The sequence below is a fragment of the Elgaria multicarinata genome, chromosome 11, assembly GCF_023053635.1.
Source record: "Elgaria multicarinata webbii isolate HBS135686 ecotype San Diego chromosome 11, rElgMul1.1.pri, whole genome shotgun sequence".
Lineage (NCBI taxonomy): Eukaryota > Metazoa > Chordata > Lepidosauria > Squamata > Anguidae > Elgaria > Elgaria multicarinata.
Window position 1 is genome coordinate 25,637,917 of NC_086181.1, and position 13,337 is coordinate 25,651,253.

Consider the following 13,337-nt stretch of genomic DNA (forward strand, 5'->3'; position numbering starts at 1 on the left):
TCCTGCTGTTTCATGAAACTCCCTTGTAGTTCCAGTGGCCACTGGTAGAAATAACAAGACTGTGAAGGATGTCATAAATTTACCTAGGACCAAGTAGATATAGGGAAGAGACTATGAACAAGCAAGTTTCAGTACTGTAATGTTGGATGTTTTACATTGTATTACATGATTATACTAATATTTAAGAAGTCAGTTTCCATTAGAGATCGATTAAATTATACTAGTGTTGTTGAAGAAAACAGGAATATCTGTGTGTAGAGGGAAGATTGGCTATTGTATGGAGGATGGTGGTTTTTGTGGTCTTGTTGCTGTCACTGTTCTATCATATGGTTTGCCAGGCTCATATGGGGAAATGCAGTATCCATGGTCTTCACTCTCCACTTCACAGGTATCATCAATCAGGAGACTTCATTATTGGTGGCATTGTTAGTTATGGTGGTTTCATGTCAAGTCCAACATCCTTCACTGAAGAACCCCCACCAGACTTGCCTGAAGACCTTGTGTAAGGATTGGATTATTCTTTGTTATTGTTTCCATGTTTTAGGTCTCTGGGATGATCTGTCCTAGAGATGCTGCCCCAAACTGTGGCTGAGACTGCAATGTTATACACACTTGCTTTTAAAAAGGGATGAATACAATACTCCCTAGCCAGTACCAGTTTTGCATGGTTTTGATCATGAGTTAAGTCCATCCAACTGCCACACCAGTCTGCACATTTAATAGCATGAAAAAACATATTTATTTTCATATGCAACTTTCTCTCATAAACATGATCCCCCCCCCCTCCAAACTACACATATCTGTGTGCAGTCCTACATATCCACTTACCGGGGAGAAAGCCCATGCTAATTCATAACAATTTTGTTGTAGCTAAGTCTAAATGTATATTTTGTGTGTTTTTGTGCTATAAATTTTGACTAACATTCTGTGACTCAAGTGTTGACTCTCGTTCTAGCATAGTGCCTAAGAATTACCAGCTTCTCCTGGCCTTTGCATTTGCAGTAAAAGAGATCAATGAAAACCCTCAAATATTACCTAATCTCACTTTGGGCATCCGCATCTATGACAGCTATGACAATCCAAGGAGAACCTATCATGCAACCATGCTACTTCTATCATTGCTTGACAGATTGGTCCCCAACTACATGTGTGACACCCAGAATAATCTAGTTGCAGTTATTGGAGGATTGGACACTGAAATCTCTCTTCATATAGCAAATATCTTGGATAGCTATAAGATTCTACAGGTAGGAGATGTTTGCTTGAATGTATGGGGAATATGGGAATAAACAGTTACCTTCTCCCAGGATGAAAAGACATTTTTATTTATATCACTGATTGTCCCACAAGCTGATGTGTTGTAATTAGAGGTATTTTAATTTTGATTTTGTAAGTAATATTTTTTTGGTATTTTATTGCATTGTTGTTGTTGTTAGTCATCTTGTGTACTATTTAAATGAAAGATAGTATGCATATTCATTCATAAAGAACTGACTAACTAAAAACACTAAAAAATACCAACCTTCACAACAATGGTGTGCCTGAGATATGTTGGAATAGAACTCTGATCACTATCTCCTGGCTGAGGATGCTGGGAATTGTAGTCTAACATTTTTGAGAACACCAGATTATATAAAACTTGATTATAGTATGGAAGCAATTAAGAATGACATCAACATCTTGCTGAGTTGTTCTAAGAAATGCTGCGTTGTTAGCTATCTATTTGTAGTATTTAGAGGGGAAAAAGGATGCAAACACTACAAACAAAGAAATGAGTAACTAAATACTTAGGATAGCCCAATGAGAGTGACAGACTTCTCTAATATAGTGTGCTACCTCATGGCTGGGTATGATAGGAATGGTAGTTTAATACATCCTGAGGAACCAATGCCTTGTAGAGTTGTTCTGAGAATTGCTGACATAATGTTTGTGCATCTTTTTGAATTATTGTAAGTGCTGGATAAATTAATATAACCTTATGACCACTTCTGAAATCTCTCCTTAGGTCATATATAGCCCTGCTCCGGTCATGAATGATAAGACTCCAGGACTTCCCTTCTACCAGATGGTTCCTCAGGAGGCGCTTCAGAATGAGGGAATCCTCTCCTTGCTCCTGCATTTCAGGTGGACATGGATTGGACTTGTTGTTTTGGATAATGACAATGGAGAAAGATTTGTTCAAACAGTGTCTCCAATGTTTACCCAGAAAGGTGTCTGTTTTGCCTTCATAGAAAGAATCGCCAAATATAGTTGTAACACTGAACTCCGAAGCATGATGGAACAGGGGGCAAAAATATATGATAAACTGCTGGATAAGAAAGTCAATGTAGTGGTGGCCCATGGAGAATCGAATTCTTTTGCACTGTTTAGATGGTTGCCATATGTTGCGCTAGTTTATCAGAGGAAAAACAAAATTAAAGGCAAAGTATGGATAACAACAGCCCAGATTGAATTCAGTTCATTTGTTACTCAAAGGGACTTGGATACCAAAATATTTAATGGTGCTCTCTCCTTCAGGATACACACCAATGACCTACCAGAATTCAAGTCATTTGAGGAGAGCAGAAACCCTTCCAGTGCAAAAGGAGATGGCTTTATCAGAGACTTTTGGCAACAATCTTTTGACTGCATATTCCCAGATACAGCAGAGGATGGTTTGGAAGCTAAGATTTGCACTGGGCAGGAAAAGTTGGAGAATCTTCCTGGGTCTTTTTTTGAAATGAGCATGACAGGCCAAAGCTACAGTATTTACAATGCTGTCTATGCTGTGGCCCATGCTCTACATGCCATGCTCTCATCAAAATTCAAACGTAGGACAATGAGTGATACTCAAAGTCAGAAGCTTCAGAATGAGCAGTGGTGGCAGGTAATGTTCTCTGATTCCTCATGTCAGAGAGCACCATGTTTTTCACAAACACACTGGTCCTCTATCTCTGCGTCAAATTGTATTGACAAACTTTCATCTACTTGGATGATGGTCGCCATTTCAATGAAGCTGCTCTGCTTTCCTCTTGTAACGTGTAAATCTACTCTAGGAACAGTGTACACTATTATAATTTGGCTGCTTCCCTTCCTGTTACAGCTGAGAGCCAGTGTGGTGTAAAGCTTATAGACTTCGGAGTTCAAGGTTCTTGCCTTAATTTGGCCATGGAATTCACTGGGTGACTTTGGGCCACTCACTGCCACTTAGGTGAAGTCAAGTAACATGGTTTGCAGAATTCTTAAATTGTGTGTTCTTGAAGAGCAAAGCTAGAGACAAATCTTTAGTAGTAGAGAACAAATATATGAATTAGATTAATATTTGAACAAATATGAAATATTAACAGATCGACTAGGAGTGGAGAGATAAGCTATTATCAAGACCTCTTGGAGTCTTCTCACTAACTGTCATCAGTTAGTGAGAGATAGAGCAGTTAGAACCAGGAAGTACGCCTGAGAATTGAATTATGGAACACTCATAGACTCTTCAGTTAAAGAGATACTAACCCATCAAAACAACAACAACAACAACATATAATACAAACATGACTTTAACTGATTAACTCCCTGGTTTTCTGCTGCACTCCTCTCTTATGACAGGCTGAATTTCTTTCACACTTGATGTTGATTACATCTAACAGTTTTGAAGGGAATCAGAAAGAGAAAGAAAAATATTGAAGCCAATTTGTTTCCTTGGAAGTTTAAAAAAGAGGGAAATAAATGTAATCATTAACACATAATTTAATATTTATTGTATCAACTGTTTCCTAACTGTAGAGCAACTCTGATATCATTCTACTCCTGCTGTTAGACCTTAGTCTTATACATCAAAGTGCAGTCTTTTCTAAACTCTTGCATTTCCATTTTCAATCTAGCTCCATCAGTTTCTTAGAGTTGTCTCATTTAACAACAGCGCTCAGAATAAGATTTTCTTCAATGAGAAAGGGGAGGTAGTAGCTGGATTGGATGTTAATAATTTGAAATTTTTCTCCAATGAATCTTTTCTCCGTGTGAAAGTAGGAATGATGGATCTTCAGGCCTCTCTAGATCACACACTCACCATTGATGAGGATGCCATCACATGGCACAGCTGGTTTAACCAGGTAGGAACCAATTGTTAGCTGTTGTTCTATAAATGTTTCACACCCACTCTTATGTCTGCTCCCTGCATCTAGTGATAAGATCTAGTTAAACAGAGATCTGACATTATGTCCCTTCTGTTTTGTTTTAATTTTTTCCTTCTTCCTGTACTGAGCAAAGAAATGACACAGAAATGCAGGACAATATTGATTGTGGTGGTGTCATATCATGCATTTTGTCCCATCAGCATTTATAGAGACACATTGCAGCTTGTCACATAGGCTCCCGATCTTTCCAGCTACAGTGCACTACAATACCACTATAAAGCAATAGTGTGTTTCATGCCTTTTATATACTGCTTTCATACCGCTTTCATAGGGGAATATCCTCCTTGGAGTAAATGAGGCCACAGTTTCCTTTCTCAATCATTCAATATATTTCTTGTGTCCACAACCTTTCTGTCATATCTGAGCTTGATTTAAAATGCTTCTGGAACACTGAGAGCTTTTACATTGATCAGCAAGCTTTAGCTTTGTAAATATTTCAAGCTGTAGGAGAATATTGTGTACAATAACCTATAATTTATTTTATACTTTCCAAATTATAAAAACAGGGTGGGCAATCTCCCCTAAATAAAGAAAAGTAGAAACAGCTTGTAGTTTAACAGTACTCACCCCTTTCTGAAATGTTGTGTCATTTTTGCAACACACAGATATACCTGAGAAAAAATGAAGGTTTTAAAGCTCATTACTCTCATATTTTGATTCTCCTTTTTCATTCATGAATTAGACACAACCACTTTCTATATGGACTTAGAGTTGCCGTCCTAGTTCTAGCAAGAAAGTGAAAAAAGGGAAGTCGTATTGCTGCTATGATTGCATCCCTTGTCCAGAAGGGAAGATTTTAAAATCAGGAGGGTAAAAAATATACATTAGGTGTATATACATTCTTCTGAGACAGTATGAGATACAGAGCAATGAAATGCAGCTTTCAGAGAATATGGTATATCATAACTAGTAATTTATTTTATTTATATTTCATGGTCCTCCCCAAAAGCACTAAAAAAGTAGGCTTTCCCTGAACAGTAATGGAAAGTAGAAATTGTCTGTAACAGATGTTCATGCATTGCTGAAATGCTAGTTCACTTTTGCAAGATACAGCTGGAACTGAGAAATGTAAGATTTCCACAGTTGTCATTATTCTCAAATTTTTATTCTGCTCTTTCATTCATGGTTTAGACACGACCACTTTCTGTATGTACTGAGAGTTGCCACCCTGGTTCTAGCAAGAGAGTGAAGGAGGGGGAGCCATACTGCTGCTATGATTGCATCCTATGTCCAGATGGGAAGATTTCAAACCAGGATGGTAGGAAATATACATTAAGTGTACAGAATTATACCAGAGCATGGCTGTAATGTATATGAACGTGAAGATAAAGTTATGCATGGGTTGAGGTGACCATTCTTCAGTATTTCAAAAGGGTTGCTCACAGGGTTGTTGTGATGATAAAATGGAGAGGAAGAGGACCATGTACGCTGCCATGGGTTTTTTTTAAGCTGATAACAGTAGGGATATTTATGTAATAAACAAAAAAAAATCAAACAAATCTAAAAAGAAAAATTACCTATCAAAATTTTACTTAGCAACTCCTCCTACTCACTGGGATTCTTAATCTTTGTTGTTATTTTTTGTCAATTTCTTGATAGAAGCGAAATTCATAATATTGCAATGCCATTCCCTTCAACACCAGCAGCTATCACCCATACCTATGTGAGCTTGGGATTTAGCATTTGCAATGTGCTTTTACAATATCAATACACTTCATCTCATGCAGCTGTTCTTAATATTGTTCACATAGGGCTCATCTACACCAAGCAGGATATTCCACTATGAAAGTGGTATGAAAGCAGTATCTAAAAGGCAGGAGCCACACTACTGCTTTATAGTGGTATTAAAGTGCACTGACAACTGTTGGGGCCCATTGACATATACCATATACTGCTTTCATACCATTATATCCTGCTTGGTGTGGCTCCTGCCTTTTATATACCGCTTTCATACCACTTTCATAGTGCAATATCCTGCATGGTGTAGATGAGCCCTTAGAAACACCAATGGCTAATGAGATCTAAAGGGCAGTGCAAAGATCCCCCGATCCACCTGGGACCCCAGGTCTGATCCACCTTGGATCAATTTGGACCTCCTCGATCAACCTTGGACCTGGATCTGAAGAGAGATTCAGACCTCTGAATCATTCTGATGATTTTTCCCATAGACTTGCATTGGGAGAAATAATAAATACCTATATTTTTTTATTAAGATAGAAACATGAAACTTGATGAACTAACAGATGTCATGGACCTACTCATATGTGTATATTTTCATACATATATGTTCAGTGGTTTAGTCACAAGTAATTTTTTAAAATTTGATTCCCCCCGCCCAAAGCCTTGCATTGGGAGAAATAAATGTCTTTAACATTTTTTTAAAGATAGAAACATGAAAGTTGTTGAAGTAACAGATGGCATTGTCCTACTCATGTGTTTATATTTTCATACATATATGTTAAGTGGTTTTGTTGCAAGGAATTTTTAAATATGTGGTTTATCGAGGGAACATAGCAGCCATTTGCAAAGAGCAATTTCAGAAGGTGTCTTATCTCAGAATGAGCACACACTGTTCCTTGCCTAATCTCTGTGTGTTTGGAAGTGGAAATGTCCCCTACTTGAGTCTTTTGAATTTAAATCATCTGGTCCTTCCCATTCAGATAAGAAGCAGGGAAAGGCTCCCTGCAATACTCACACAGATTACCTGGCTCGAAGCAATATGGCAAGAGGAATGATTGAGGAGAAATCTTTTTTAAAAAATGCTACAAATCATGGGATGAACCAATGTGCTTCAAACTTGGCATGCCTAAAACCCTACATAGGTTCTATTATGTTGCCAAGTTACATGTCTTTACTTTTAAAAATGACAGTGAATTAAAAAAAAATATTTTTAAAATGTCAATTTTTTAAAAAATCCTAAACATCAGGGAAAGAACCAATGTGCTTCAAACTTGGCATGCCTAAATCCATATTTAGAAGCCATCATGGTGATAAGTTTCCTCTTTTTAGCTTTAAAAATGACAGAGATTAATGCATTTTTGTAAATGGAGAGAGGAATGGTTGAGGATTTATTTCTTTAAAAAAAATAATCCTTAAAATCAAGGAATGAACAAACGTGCTTCACTCTTGGCATGCCTAAAACCGTACACAGGTGCTACCAAGTTTCCAAGTTACTTGTCTTTACATTTAAAAATGACAGCGTATTTAAAAATAATACTTTTAAAATGTCAAACATTTTTAAAAATCCTAAAAATCAAGGGTAGAACCAATGTGCTTCACACTTGGCATATCTTAAGCTCTACGTACGTGTTATTATGGTGCCAAATTTCATGTCTTTACCTTTAAAAATAATGGAGATTAATGTATTTTTGTAAATTACCATGTATAGTCCTTGAAAAAAGTCCTTGGATCGATTCAGACCTCCCCTGAACCACCTCAGATCTCTTTTAGAGAGGTGTGAATAACCCCAATCTACTTAGGGTTTGGGATTTGAATTTCGGGTGGTGCACAGCCCTAGAGATCATGATGAAAAGCCACTTGCAGACACAGAATAATAACAGAGAGGGTAACAAAACCATGATGAATATGTATGTTTGCTGATTGGATGGTTTCTCATGCAGACAGCTGCATCCTACACCAATGAACGACTGACCACATATTCACCTAACATGCACCTTCATGATGCTGGCTGTGGAATCATTGACATAGACTCCCCCACAGACACTGGGTTCTAAAAGGAAAGGGTGGGATTTCCCATCACACACACACACACACACACACACTTGAAATGTTGAAACCACGGGATGTTATGCATAGGAAACAATATCAAGACTCCTCACAACACCTTCATATTCATGGAACTTCAGTCAGATTTAGCCTGCCTGGTTGATCTCAGATGAATTACCAGATCCTTGTGCTTAAAGCAAACAATTCTGCTTTAGATCCCCAACACATTTCATAGTATTAGCAGTGACTGTGTCTACTGATCTGTATGGACTCTATTTCTTTATGTGAAAAATACAGGTGACATCATGTTGTGAATTATGGAATGTTTGTTTTTGAGCTGAACACCTCATGTTTCTTTAATATTACAGATATGAATGACTGTAAGAAATGCTCAGACCAAGACTATCCAAGCAAGAATCGGGATTTCTGCATTCCAAGGACTGTAACCTTCTTGTCTTATGAAGAACCTCTAGGGCTCAGTTTAGCCTTATTTGCTCTTTTCTTTTCCTTGACTACAGTTCTGGTGCTGGGAATATTTATGAAGCACCACAACACTCCTATAGTCAAAGCCAACAACTGGATCCTCACCTACATACTCCTCATCTCCCTCCTGCTCTGCTTCCTTTGCACATTCTTATTCATTGGCGAACCTCAAAAGATGACATGTTTCTTACGACAAATTGCCTTTGCCATCATCTTCTCTGTGGCTGTCTCTTCTGTACTGGCAAAAACCATCATGGTAGTTCTGGCTTTCATGGCCACCAAGCCAGGTTCCAGGATGAGGAAGTGGTTGGGGAAAGAGCTAGCCTTCTCTATAGTTCTTTCCTGCTCCTTTATCCAAGCATGTATCTGTATTGTGTGGCTGGGAACCTCTCCCCCATTCCCAGATGCTGTCATCCACTCCGTGGCTGAAGAAATTGTATTGCAATGTAATGAGGGCTCTGTGACAATGTTTTACAGTGCCTTGAGCTACATGGGCTTCCTGGCAATTATCAGTTTCACTGTGGCCTTCCTCTCCAGGAAGTTACCTGGCAGTTTCAATGAGGCCAAGTTCATCACTTTCAGCATGTTGGTCTTCTGTAGTGTTTGGTTATCTTTTGTTCCATCCTACCTAAGTACCAAAGGTAAATACATGGTAGCTGTAGAGATCTTCTCCATCTTAGCTTCCAGTGCTGGATTGCTGGTTTGCATATTTTCACCCAAATGTTACATTATTCTGTTGAGGCCTGAGCTGAACAGCAAGGCACAGTTAATAATAAGAAAAAACTAAAGAATGTGTTTCAGTCCTTCAGTATTATTTTCAGTCTGTTTCTACATATCAAAACATTGCACTCACATCTTCCCTGCAGATCTCCATATTTTCCCTTTTTTTTGAGAATTCAATCAAGTTTTCCTTCTGTTAAAACCCTTATGAAAATAGGAAAATCCTCTTCCTTAGCCACTTAGATTCACTTGGAGGTGCTCTTCATGAATGTCTTAAGATGCTGTAAAAATAAAGAATTCAGAAGAATTTAGGATTCTTCTGTTGCATTTCAGAAGAAAACTCAAAATTCTTCTTCTGAACATGTGCATGTTAGCATGTGACCCTTTGAATTCAAATGTTAGCAACTGCCTTGGCAATGTGCCTGGTTTCTTTTCCTATGTTGTATGGAGTATTGCAACTAATATGTGTAATATCTTGATTATCTTCTTTTGGCGTTGTTGAATCTATATTGCTACTGTTTACAAGATGTCAATAAAGAGTTGTCTACCTAAAGAAGTAGTTTGGTGGGCATGTCTTTTTTTTCAAAATGAGCTAATATAACCCCTATGAATGGAAAGTATCAGTGTGTTTTGTTGTTCTACATTGCCAGAAATGATGCCACGTGTTGCTGGAACAAATGCTCTCCAGCTGCAAATAATGGTGTGTAGCTTTTGAACACAAAGAAAACACCATATGTGACCCCCTCCATTGATAGAGAGTAAAATCTGACCTCACTATGAATTTTCCACAGCAACTGGTATCAATAGGTCTCAGAGCAGTGCTCCTGCTATGAACATATCCAGAAAATAACTGTTAAAGCAGTGAGAGGACTGTTGAGGATATACTAGATAGACCTGCTTGAGGTAGACAGACATTATGACCTGGTGTTTAGAAGTATTAGACTGAAAGTAGCTGAATCATACTAGATTGGGTATCTAGTATGATACCAAAGTGGATTGGAGAGACTCTGAACTTCTATTGGGTGCTTCAGCCTCATTCAGGGCAGTGGTGAGCTGCTGTCCCCACCTGGTGTAGACAGGCCAGGAGTCTATTGGACTGATCACTTGCCCTATCCTTTGTCACCATCTCTAGCCTCATCCACACCATGCAGGACATTGCACTATGAAAGTGGTATATAATAGGCAGGAGCCACACCAAGCAGGATATACAGGTACGAAAGTGGTATATGGTATATGTCAATGGGCCCCAACAGTTGTCAATGCACTTCAATACTGCTATAAAGCAATAGTGTGGCTCCTGCCTTTTATATATTTATGTATTTATTTATTTAAAATATTTATATCCTGTCCTATATCACTAAGATCTCAGGGTGGCATACAGATAAAAAACATACAGTATAAAACAATAAATATACACAGTGAAAAAAAATTAAACCACTTTCATACCACTTTTGTAGTGCAATAACGTGCTTGGTGTAGATGAGGCTGCTGTCTCTCCCTCCCCCTCCCTCCCTCCTGACTCATGCCCAGAACTGCAGCCCCACCACCTAAGGGACTTACCTTAGCTGCACATCCTCAAAAGAGCTGCCATTTTAAAAGAAGATGGGGCTCTGGGATTTTCCTAGAACTAAAATTACAAACTACAGTGGCCATCAAGTGCCATTTGTTGCCACTGATCTAGGAAAACTACTGATCCCCATGTTCATTTAAAATGGCAGCTCTAATTGAGGATGCACAGCTAAAGTAAATTGTGCGGACAGTGGGGACAGCAGTTCTGGGTTCTTAGGCATGTGGGGTGTCCAATGGAGTCCTGGTAAGCGTGGCAGCTGCTTAACTTATGCCTGGAAACTTACAACAACCAAAGTGCTTCTGGGAGGTCCAAACCTCATTTGAGAACCAAATCCAGTTGCCCCAGTCCTGAAATGCCCCAAACCGAATCAGGGCCCATTTGGAGCTCCTGCGTCAGTCTCTGTGGTGAATTGTGGGGGAAGGGCTAGGCAAATCCCTATTTATTTATTTTCAATATTTATACAAGGCTCCACATTCAAGAATTTTGGAGCAGTGGACAAATCAAATAAAAGAACAAAAACAGAATAAAAACACAAAATAAAATTTTAAAAGAAACAGAAGTGCAATAAAACGGGTTGCTGGTCATCAAGGGAAGGCATCCTGGAACAATGACATTTTCAGGAGCCACCAGAAGGAATACAAAGTTGATGTCTGACTGACCTCTAGAGGCAGGGAATTCCATAGGAGGGGGCCACAACACTGAATGCTCTTCCCCTGGTGGACTCCAATTGGAAGACAGGTTTGTGTGGAACCACCAGGAGCATGCCTTCTGATGAGAGAAGGAGCTCTGTCAGATATCCTGGTCACAAATTGTTTAGGCCTTCATCCACTTGCATGAGTTTCTGGCGAAGGCTCCCAAGGAGCCTGTGCCAGAAACCCATGCAAATATAGCCATAAATGTTCCCTCTGTGATGGTCCCCATTCAATCTCAGGGTGCCCCCAGATTACAGGGGCAAAGAGTCCCAAAGTCAACCAATCTGTACCTAAGCTGCCAACTGCAGGTCCTCCTCCAAAAGGGCCCCAGTCCAATTAAATTGATTGAATTGGCATCACTTTTGCGTGACTCTCCTCGCAGGGACAATGCCATCTTCCTATTCAATGGTTTCTCCTCAGGTTTTCAAATTCCCTTTCAGGTCACCAGGGCTCCCAATTTTGCAAAGAATCAGGACTCCGTTTCCAGAATGGAAGCAGTAGTTTCTGAGAAAATTGACCAGGGCTGGCTGTGATCAGGGCTGGCTGTGTTGCGGGACCATTTGCTTGCCTCTGTTTGCCTCTCCTGAGGGTGTCCCCATTGGGTATATTTCCCCAAAGGACACCAGGTGAATATCGGCTGATCCATATCTTGTCTCATCCATGAGGGGGATCTGTTAATGATTCCATCGTGCCAGAGCTGTGCACAATGCACTGTGCCTCTTTTGACAGTACCAAAAGTAAACCGCCCAGAGAGCTTCTTCTTCTTATTATTATTATTATTATTATTTATTTATAATGTAATAAATAAATAAATAAATAAATAAATAAATAAATAAATCCATATAGTACAGCACTGCAGAAGAGGGACATTGATGGGGAAATGCAATATCAAGTCTGCTTTCCAACTTCTCCTAGTATACCTGGAAGATTGTGACCTCCTGAGATTTTCATTCTGGGGTGGTTCTACATGGATTGCATCCTCCCAATGGGGTACTCCTTGTTCTGTTCTTTATTTCAGAGGTTTAGCACCATTTTAGAGTGGCCCTGGAGGTGTCGTACGAGTTCCCTCAACTCAATTCATTACTTGGATGATTTTCTCTTCACAGTCACAGTTGATTCAGACCAGTGTCAGTTGTACATGTCTGAATTTGAGTCTTTGGCAAGCATGCCAGGCATCCACCTTTCCCATAAAAAGACTGAAGGCCTGGCAATGGTTTTGTCCTTTTGGAGTCTTCAGCTGGATTCTATGTCCCAGTGCTGCAGCCTCTCAGCAGACAAGTTGGGCATCCTCAATGGACTGATCTCCCAGGCTTGTGTGACCCACAAAATCACCCTGTGACAGCTGCAAGAGCTTGTGGGCCACCTTAATTTCACATGCAGGGTGATAGCCCCATGGAGGGCATTTGTATGGTGTTAGTATGATGCTATTAAGGGGACAAAATGACACTCCACTGCATATGCATCATGGCTGAAATGAGGAGGGATCCAAAGATTTGGGATAGGTTTTGAACCAGTACAATGGGGTGTCATTCTGGAGACAGGAATTACTACTGGAAGCACAGCTACAGATGCATTCTGATGCATCTGGTTTTGGCATCATTTTTCAAGATCACTGGTATGCTCAGCAGTGGCCCCAGCATTGGCGGGATTCAGAAATGGGAAGAAACCTGACCTTCCTCAGGCTTTTTCCAATTGTTGTTGCGGTCTGGCTTTGGGCAGAGCTGTTATCCAATTCAACAGTGCATTTCTGGTGTGACAACCTGGCCATGGTTCATGTTGTGAACTCACTAACATCAAAGAACCCTCAGGTGATGGGTCTCATCAGGGCATTGATTAGCCATTTTAATCTCACCTTTTTTGCCCACCATATACCAGGGATGGATAATGGAATTGCGGATGCCTTGTCACACAACCAGAAGTTCAGATTCTAGCAATTGGCCCCTATGGCCAGGCGGCACCCAGATCAAATGCCCCCAGGGC

General features: G+C 39.7%; 1 protein-coding gene across 1 annotated transcript; it reads left to right on the forward strand.

Moving 5' to 3' along the window:
- The first annotated feature begins 344 nt into the window (after positions 1-344).
- On the forward strand, positions 345-9,162 carry LOC134405565 (vomeronasal type-2 receptor 116-like). The gene is made up of 7 exons (XM_063136810.1): positions 345-502; positions 956-1,247; positions 2,006-2,688; positions 2,815-2,866; positions 3,855-4,082; positions 5,298-5,424; positions 8,261-9,162. Exons 1-7 carry the CDS (start codon positions 345-347, stop codon positions 9,160-9,162), a joined length of 2,442 nt encoding a protein of 813 aa, XP_062992880.1.
- The last annotated feature ends 4,175 nt before the right edge of the window (positions 9,163-13,337 follow it).

Coding starts and splice junctions, on each gene's coding strand:
- LOC134405565 (XM_063136810.1), top strand. CDS start 345: ATGGGGAAATGCAGTATCCATGGTCTTCACTCTCCACTTCACAGGTAT. Junction 2,689..2,814: donor ATTTGCACTGGGCAGGAAAA/GTTGGAGAATCT, acceptor ATTCAAACGTAG/GACAATGAGTGATACTCAAA. Junction 4,083..5,297: donor GGCACAGCTGGTTTAACCAG/GTAGGAACCAAT, acceptor TTCATGGTTTAG/ACACGACCACTTTCTGTATG.